Below are 9,228 nucleotides of genomic sequence, written 5' to 3'. Positions count from 1 at the left end.
TTTTTTTTTTTTTTGCTAATAAGTATCATTTTGTCCGACTATTGCAACGAGTATTACTTTTGGTTGATTTTATCTTTTGTTGCTGCTGCTGCATCGAGCACAAGATTAACATAGATTAGATTTCTTGACTGTGTTTTCTGCTACAGTTTATATAATTATTACTTATCATTTTAACAGTGGTTCAAGAAATTGCTATTCAACTAATGACTAGAATTTGATCGTTAATTAATTCACAAATTAATTATGTACAGACAAGAAAGTTGAATAATCTTCCAAAGTGTCTAATGGAATAACTGATTTCAAGAAGTAACTGAGTGGACAACAATACATTTTACAAATAAAAACTAGTGTTGCCATCTATGATATATAACTGGTAATACTTTTCGTCTCTGGTTTGGTTTAAGCTTACTCGTTTATGTAATAAATGTATTTTATTGTCAAACTAATATAATTCAGTAACACCTATGTTTTAAGTTTTCTTTTGTTTCATTATCAATGACAGTTCCATGTCATGCGTTGGGGCACGTGCCCAAACATTGAGAGTTGATTAAATAGAGCATACCGTGTTCCGCTCGCGCTGTATAGCTGCACCATTTCGAAATCAGTATTTTGATTTTGCACTGGGATCCCCTTTTCTAAATCTGAACGCAAATTTCCAAAGAAAAGCCCAATTCATCACCTTTCAAACGGTAAGCAAAACTCATGGACCACTAGATTGTATGTAAGCAGCGCTGTGCCGCGCCAAACGTAAACAAACGCCAACTTAGTTCGAATCCGAGTCTGAATCGCTGGGCGCTATCGGCGTCGTGGCCATCGGCTGTTCCTCCTGGATCGGTTGCTCCCGCTTGACGGTCGTGGCCGCCAGGTACGGGTTGACCGATTCGTTCGTCGTGTGCTCGATGCCGACGCTGAAACATAAATAAAAACAAAACGGTCAAGGTGGTTGCACTTGCAAGGTGCGCTTTTTTGACAGCTAACTTACCGGTACTCGTGCCGGGCCAGATAGCGCACGTACTTCTCCGGCGGATCGTCACTCTCGGACTCCTGCACGCTGATTGAGCGGACCGTCGTGTGCGAGGCCTGCGTCGCCGGCATCGTGAACTCAACGTACGCGTACGGGGCGAGCTGTTCCGGGATCTGGTCGAAGCTGGTCAGCGCCATCCGGCAGACGAGCTGATGCGTCGTGTACGCTCCCTGACCCTCCTTGGGCAGCCTCGAGCAGCGCCAAACGATCGCCCGGTGGTTGTGCTCGTACTTGGCCTGGCCGGACGTCACCTCGATCAGGGATTCCTGGAGGGTCTCCACCGTACCCAGGAACCGCTCGATGCCCTTGATTTTACCCGTGCGACGATGCGCTGACTTGACCGAACCATATCTGGAAGAATGTCGTGTTATTACTGGTCTTCTTGAGGTTCGTTCTCCCTCTTACCTAAAGTGCTTCTCCACTCTGAACAAGTAGATCCAACATTCCGGAATCGGGAACCTAATGGAAACATCCTCGCACGGAATCTGTCCGAGCTTCCTCGAGGCAAACCCGGGCACCAGCACGTCCGCTCGCAGTTCTACCTTATTACCAGTTACCAACCAAGTCGCCTTCAGCTGCAGTGGAAGCTCCCGATTCTTCGGCGGACGAATCCGGAAGCGCATCAGCTCGATGTAGCACGCGTCCGGCGGTTTGAACTTGATCGTACGACTACGCTCATACTCGTCCTGCTGAACACAACCGTGAAACTCGACGCCCTCCAACCGGATCCACTCCTCCGTCACAACCGGTATGATATCGTGCCGTCCGACAACCTCCTTGCCCTGGCGCCACAGGTCGTTCACGCCCAGCTCGATGTCGGGCATTCCTGTCGGGAAGCGGAACCTCTAGAATGATCTTCCTCCAAAGCTTCCCCAATCGCACTACTCACCCGATAGGAACGCCAAGAAGAACAGTCTTACTCGAGCAATCTGCTTGTCTACGTGACCCTCGGCATCCTGTTCCACGTACAGCTCATCCACAGCCGTCACCTGAACCTCCTCCGTCTTGTACGTCAGTGCACGATCCCGGTGAACGTTCATCTTGAACAGCGCTTCCTCGATGCACACCGAAAACTGCTTCATATCCTCGTAGTTCATCGAGCCCAGCTTGAACAGCTGCGATATCTGCGGAGCGTGCTCCACCGGCAGTCCCAGCTTCTTCAGATCACTTCCCAACTCCTTAACCCCCTGGTAATCCCCCTGAATGGCGTACGCCGCAAACTGGCTCAGCTTGTTCGTCAACCGTTCCGCCTTTGTCACCTGACCCGGTCTCACCCCCGGTCGCTCCTTGTAGAACACGTACTGCAACTTGATCGTGAAGATCTTGCCAAAGTTGTCGTACTGCTGCGCTCCAATCTCCGAAACCGAGTAGCAAGCCTGCAGCGGAAGCTCCTGGAACGGATCCTTGTCCTTCTCGGCGTTGTACAGCTGCAGCACCGGACTGTCCCCTTGGAACACCAGCCGCACGAAAATCTTCTTCCAGAACCGCTGACCGGTTATCTTCTTCTTGTTCGGCTGCCGCAGCTGCATCTCCCAGACGTCTCCAGAGTAGACGACGCGCGGGAAGTCCTCCAGCGGCTGCGACACATCGTCGTCAAACAGTGGCGTCGGCGGCGTCTCCTGCGAGTCGGTTCGCTGCAGTTGCGGAGTAGCTGCGAAAGCAAACGTATTAATCCGACGTGTTCAGACGTTTCCCAATTCCAAACAACTCACCATCCGGAACAGCTGCCAGCGCTGCATCGTCATCGGCTCCCATTTCGAACGGATTAACAACACGTGGAGACGAGTCTCCCGAGTAGATCGAAGCCGTCTGCGGACTCCTCGGTGGAGGCGCCAAAGCCGGTGCCAACCCAACGTCCATTCCTTCCTTCGGTCGAATAACCACGTTGAACGTATTTGTTCCCTCGTCCGAATCTCCCGAGTGGCATCGTCCAAACGGTGTTCCCTACAAAAAACATTCCCCCATGAATCCTAAATACCCTACCCAGAAAGAATCCGACTCACCTCCGGCACCGGCGGCGGTGCCTGCATCGACAGGAACGGATCGTCGAACCCGTCCTCGGTTCCAAACCCATCGCCCCCATCGAACCCTCCACCACTCGGCACTCCGCCCGTTCCCCACGCATCCGCCGCCCCAAAAGCATCGTCCGAAACGGCCCCAGGAGCCTCGTCCAGGAAGATGTTGTTGCTCGCGACCTTGTTCTGCGTGCCCTCGAACTTGGCCGCAAACGAGTCAAACTCGTCCGGTTCCTGCGTCTGGATTTGTGCAAAGTTGTCCACGGCGGCAACAACAGGGTTGTTGTTCTCGGCGTTCCCGAACAGTTCGTTCGCGTAGTCCATGGCTGGAGGCGCCACCACCACAGCTGGTTCGTCGTCCATCGCAAACGGATTGACCGTTTCCGGTTCGGTTGTGTAAGCCATCGTAGTTTCCGGCTCCGAGTAGAACAGCTGGGACGCGACGGTGGAAACGACTGGCGGAACGGCGTCCACGTGGTTGTACTCCTCCTCCTCCAGGGAAGGTTCCTGCTCGACGAGCTCGTCAGTCTTTTCCATAACGGCGATGTTTACGATGCTGCCGGAAACGGAGCTGGGGAAGTTTCCGGACGTGATGTTCGAACCAGTTGGGCTGTACTCGGACGAGTCGGCCGCCGAGTGCATGTAGTCGTCGGATGGTGGGGGGCCTTCCAGAACAATCTCCGGAGATGGTTCCATCATCGGTTGCTCGGGAACTGGGATGTACGGTTCAGCCGGGACTTCCGGTGGTGGGAACGGCTCTTGAGCGATCGCTTCTTCAACCATCGGTTCTTCAACCGCCGGTTCCGGAGCTTGAGCTTGCACAAGATTCTCAGCCAAATTGCAGACAAACGGTTCCGAGGGTTCGGCTGGAGTTTCGAAGAAATCATCGCTGAGAAGATCGCGCTGCTTGACTTCCTGTACGGCTGGAGTCGGCGAAGCCGACGGAGCGGGTGCAGCAAACAGCGAAAGGATGTCTTCCTTTGTTTTGGGAGCCGGTGGCTTTGGCGGAGCAGTCTTGGCAGTCGAGGTGGTTCCGAACAGGTCAAACAGGTCCGCTTCCTGCTGGGTGGCCGGGGCTTGAGGAACTGGCGGAGCAGCGGCGGCTACGGGTGATGAGGCAAGGGAACTTCTGGGTGGAGCCGGACGTGGTGGAGGAGGTCTTGGACGAGGAGGCTTCGGAACTTCGGGCTTGGCAACGACAGGAACTGGGGGATCAGCAAATGGATTATCGGGTTGCGGTGGAAGGCCGCCGGTACCAGCCGGTGGTTGGTCGGTCACGGACAACAGATCGCCAAAATCGGGTGTCGGACTGGGAGAGTGCAGATCTCTCATGGACACCGGACTGGGCGTTCTGGTAGCCGGGATCTTTTGCAGCAAATTTGTGCTGGTTTGGTCGAGCTGATCGGCCAACGAACTGATCAGCTGTTGGGTGGCCTGCGACACCGGAGGCATGGGCCGCGGTGGAGGTCCTCGACCGTTGTTGACCTGCCCAGCTGAAGCCCCTTTCAGCTCGTCCTCGCTGGAGTACGCATTGATCATACCATCGTCGAGCAGGTTGTTGTTCGTGTGCGGTCCCAGATGTAGCTGCGTTGGTTTCGGCATGATCAGATCGTCGTCCTCGTTGATCGTGGTGTCGAAGAAGTTGGCTCCGTTGGATTGCTGCCGAGGCAGCATGGCCGGCTGCTGGTACACCACGGAGTCGTTAACCCCGAAGAGGTCGGCACCGGTCGTGACCACCGCGTTGATCCCCACAGGTCCCGTGCCAGGTTCTTCCGCCTCTGCACCAAAGTCCGCGAACGGATTGCGGGCCGGCGCCAAGAACGGATTGTCGTCCACCACCCCGTCGGCTTCCTCTTGTGCGTCATCACCAAACAGAAACGGATTCGACACCGGCTCAGCCAGCGGCTCATCTTCCATCAGGAAGGGATTCGCCATCTTGCTTGTTTGCTTTAGTCGATTAGCTCGTTCTCCAGAAGCTTGATCTCAGCCTTGCCCGGTCCCAAGTTGTTGGCGAACGAAGTATCGAACGGATCTACCTCGGTTTCGTCGATCGAGTTGCTCGGCTGAGGAGTGAGGACCTTCACGAAGAACGCTCCGGTCTCCTGGGATCCGGAGAGTATATCCGGGTCGACGGTAGCTACCGGCGCCGGTATAAGTTCGCTCTCAAGAAGCTTCAACTCAGTGCTGCCCGGTTGGATGTTGACGGCGATCGAGGTGTCGAACGGGTCGATCTCCTCGAGCGATTCGGCTTTGACACCGGCCGGCGTCAGAACCTTCTGACTGCAAGATTCGTCTACTCCAAGTAGATCGGACTTGCTTGGTTGCTGCGGTTGGACTCCGGGAGTGCTTGCACGTGGATCAAAGTCCGGATCGGACAAGCTATGCTTCAATGTAGCGTTGTTCAGCTCCTGTTCGAGAAGGTTCAGCTCAAGCTGAGTCGGGGCGGAGCTCGGTACAAACGAAGTATCAAACGGATCAGCTAGATCCGACTCCGGGATCGACGATTCCCGGTTGTAGTACGGAGTGAGCGGTTTCTTGGTGATCGAGTTATCTCCGTCGATCTTCAGCAGATCTGGTGTAGGAACGGCAAAGCCGACGGTCTTGTTCTTGGCTGCTGCGCCGTTGATGTGCAAGCTCAACGAAGACTTCCTCTGGGCGATGCTCGTGAAATCTTCCGGTGGCGCTGGAGATTCACCTCCCGCCCGTGGATCAAAGTCCGGATCGCTTAGCGAGTGCTTCAGTCCTCCTCCCGCGAGCAGTTCCTCTTCCAGATATCGGAGTTCGGTTTTGCCGGGTGCGACGATCGAATTAACTGCCGATGTATCGAACAGATCGATAAACTCCTCACCACTAGCACTAGCGGTTATCTCCAACGGAGTCTGCGAGATATTACTCAAGTCGGTATTGCTTCCGGACAGCAGATCGTGAGCAACCACCTGCAAGTTCGAGCTGGTGTTCTCCTCCGCCGAGAAAAGATCCGGGGTCTTGACCCGCACCGGTGTCTTTGCTTCTTCTGCACGCGGATCAAAGTCAAACTCGTCCTCTTCTAGTCCTTCTTCGGCTCGCGGGTCAAAATCGTCGTCTTCTTTGGCAGTCGCTGGAAGAACTCGCTCGACGAAGCCGGTATCGAACGGATCGTCGCTCGCTTCGAGCGCAAACTCGTCGTCTTCGTCGGGGTCAACGAGGCCCGCTGGAAGGCGGGGTCCGGCCGCAGGTCGCGGTGGCGGCGGACGAGACGGCTTCTTCGAAACTAGTAGCTCAAAGTCGTCGTCTCCTTCGAGGGCTGGTTCCGGCTGGCGGGTCTTGAGATCGTCAAACTCGTCGAGGTTGAACTCGGGTTCTGCTTCGAGTTCTTGTTTGGATTCCTGATCCTTTTGGAGCGCGATATGAAGCGAGACGCTTAGGTCGATCGGAGCATCGCTCGGGAGCTCAGACGGATCGTCGAGTAGGCTTAGAAGCGCTGGTTGAGCTGGTTCGCTGGGACCGGCTTCCGCACCGTCCGGTGCTTCTCCGTCGTCGAAGCTTTCTAGGAGGAGATTCTTGGGTCCTCGACGTGGCTTCGGTCGGGATTTGGCGGTTGTTGAAACGTTTTCTACGCGACCGGTTAGAACTTGGACAGCTGCTCCGATATTAACGATCTTCTTGCCACGCTTGGATACTTCCGGGCCCTTGATGACCTTATCCGCGTACGAGGTATCGAACGGGTCTGGACCTTCGAACTCTTCTAGTTCTGGTGATTCCGGCACATACGCGATCGGAAGTTCTCCAGAGGCTATAGCATCGGTGTAGTTGGTATCGAAGATGTCCTCCTCAACCTCAGAGTTAGGTTCCGAGTCGGAGAGCTCAACAACGGCGTTGATGAGCTCTTCGGCGGCTCGCTTCTCCTCTGCTTCCTTGGCAGCTTCCTTCGCCCGTTCCTGCTCCTCTCGCTCTCGTTGTGCCTGCTCTTCACGTTCCTTCGCTTCTAGTTCGACCTTGGTCGGTTGCTTCTGGAAGAACGAGCTCTCCTTGATGCGGCCGAGATCCTGCTGGGTCTTCTTAAGCACCGAATCGATACCAGTGGTTAGCGCAGCGAACTTGGACCATTCCTCGTCGTTCTCGCCAGATTTCTCCCCCGGATGGTCTTCGGTGTCGGAAGGTGCGGCCGAGTTGAGTGCCGAGGCCGACTGGTGCTCGCGTCGGTACTGCTCTAGCTCCTCTTCGGTGAATAGTTCTTGGTCTTTTTTGGACTTTTTGCCTTTCTTCTTTTTCTTTAATCCTTTGGGTAGTTTAAGCATTATCCGAACTGCCGAGACATCGAAGCGTCTGCAAAGAAATGTGCAATCAACGTGTTTACTTAGCGATACACAACTGGTTCAAGGTCACTGAACGCTCTTTTTTGCTGGGGTTGGGGTAAAAGCGCCCCTTTTGCGCACCCTCACAGAGACTTGCACAAACTTGTGGTCCCATGATTTCAACCCACATCCGCTCCAACAATAACCCTCGCAGAACTTCTTCAACATAATTGTATTTCCGCTAGAGCGGTGTGCACATCAATTATTCATCCCCTTTCGACGGGTTCTATTGAATCCCTCCTCCCACCCAATTGCCATTCCCGATTGTTCTATTTATAAATTTAACAATCTCGGGCGAACTCAAATCCCAAACCCAGTGAGAAAAAGTTGGCAGCCGCCATCGAGACGAATCAATGAGTAACACCACCTTTTATCGATTTTCAGCCTTCCAGAAAAAAAGTTGTTGCAATTTTTCTGTGCATCCAACTATCGGAAAAAAAATAATCCATTGATCCAAGTAGGCGTTTCTTCCTTAGACCATCGCGTCTGAGAAAAGCGCCACGAAAATCCTATCGATTACCCCTCGCAGTAGGCAACCCTACAGCAGTCATGGGTGCCTTCGATCCACGAATTTGAAATTTGATGACGGTCGCGAAATCGCACTTTTCCCCACCAATTTTCGCACTTTTCCGCTAGTTTGGCAATCCATTCGACACACCCAAACGCAACTTACGTCTCTTGGCAAAGTCATCAAGTGGTTTCGATGAGGATTGCGGCAGCTTTTTTCACGGTTTTTCCAGCTTCGAGAACGTTTCTCGCCTAGCGCACTCCTTACACCCACCGAAAAATTTTCACTTCTGACGGGGTCGATCGGCGATGTCGACGGGGTTGGCCGCCAGGTCGACGGGGACGCTAGGTCGACCGCGGGGGGATGCACTTTTGTCGACTCGGTTTTTACGGGGAAAAGGGCGTTTTCTGAGTGGGAGGTGGGGAAATTTTGTTAGTTTCAGGCTTAAAATTGAAACATCCACAAAATTACATCAAAGTAGGCAGGGATTTCGTCCAATTTTCACCCCCAAACTTGCCAAGTTTGACCTAGTGTCGACCCAATGGTCGGCACCCCCGATTCGCCTATTGATTTGTGGAAGGGCGCATGCGCGGCCGCCATAACTATTGTTGTACGTCCCTTTCGAACTTGCCGAAATATTGCATAACGTGTGGTATGGTCGTGGGTTGCCCATTAAGGATGGGATGAATGGGGTTGTGAGACGGGGTGGGGTTTGGAGCTGGAGGAAACCCATTCACAACAACAACACCAGGGGGATAGCTTCGCGTGTGACGTCATTGTACGGGGTGGAGAAGTGTTTGAAAAGGGGTTGCGAGTTGGTTTCTTGAGACAATCAAACAATTTTGTTTATCTTTTTTTGATGAATCTAAATTAGTTTAATATTCAACATTAACATCAACTGAATTGACGATGACGTCACGGTAACAATTTCAAAAGAAGATGTTAGAGTTCACGAGGAAAATGACAAACTACAGAGCAGATTCGCTAATTGGAACAACTGACAGCTGTCAAAAGCATGGAACCACGTGCTTGAAAATTGTCGAAAAATGAGGTTGAATTGTAAGCATCAGTTTGACAACTGGTGTTGACGGTTGAGTACTAGCGAACATTCGAAGTAACAAAAATCAAATTAACAAACCCGCTCTGTACTATGAAAAAATTTGAAATTAAGACATATTGATGGTAGTTACCATTACATTGAACACCAAAAATTTATTGAAAAAACTCAAAGCAAGTTGACAGTTTGACAAATTGACAGAATGATTACTAAACAGATTATTACAACTTACCAATTCTCATTTCAGTTTCCATATCCGTAGTAACTTTTCGAAAGGGCGAAACCTTGGA

The 9,228-nt window shown here is 52.5% G+C and overlaps 2 protein-coding genes across 2 annotated transcripts; both read right to left on the bottom strand.

The window, feature by feature from the left end:
• Window positions 1-5,010, bottom strand: LOC6038179 (protein stoned-B). The gene is made up of 6 exons (XM_038257840.1): window positions 3,028-5,010; window positions 2,737-2,968; window positions 1,914-2,675; window positions 1,430-1,850; window positions 983-1,375; window positions 1-908 (listed from the first exon to the last, which is right to left on the bottom strand). Exons 1-6 carry the CDS (start codon window positions 4,972-4,974, stop codon window positions 764-766), a joined length of 3,900 nt encoding a protein of 1,299 aa, XP_038113768.1. The 5' UTR covers window positions 4,975-5,010; the 3' UTR covers window positions 1-763.
• On the bottom strand, window positions 4,951-8,185 carry LOC6038178 (protein stoned-A). Its single transcript, XM_038257850.1, has 2 exons — window positions 8,047-8,185; window positions 4,951-7,344 (listed from the first exon to the last, which is right to left on the bottom strand). The coding sequence occupies exon 2, from the start codon at window positions 7,314-7,316 to the stop codon at window positions 4,989-4,991; it is 2,328 nt and encodes a 775-aa protein (XP_038113778.1). The 5' UTR covers window positions 7,317-7,344; window positions 8,047-8,185; the 3' UTR covers window positions 4,951-4,988.
• Between the last annotated feature and the right edge of the window lie 1,043 nt (window positions 8,186-9,228).

This window comes from Culex quinquefasciatus, chromosome 1 (genome assembly GCF_015732765.1).
Source record: "Culex quinquefasciatus strain JHB chromosome 1, VPISU_Cqui_1.0_pri_paternal, whole genome shotgun sequence".
NCBI lineage: Eukaryota > Metazoa > Arthropoda > Insecta > Diptera > Culicidae > Culex > Culex quinquefasciatus.
This window is presented reverse-complemented; position numbering and strand designations above follow the sequence as displayed.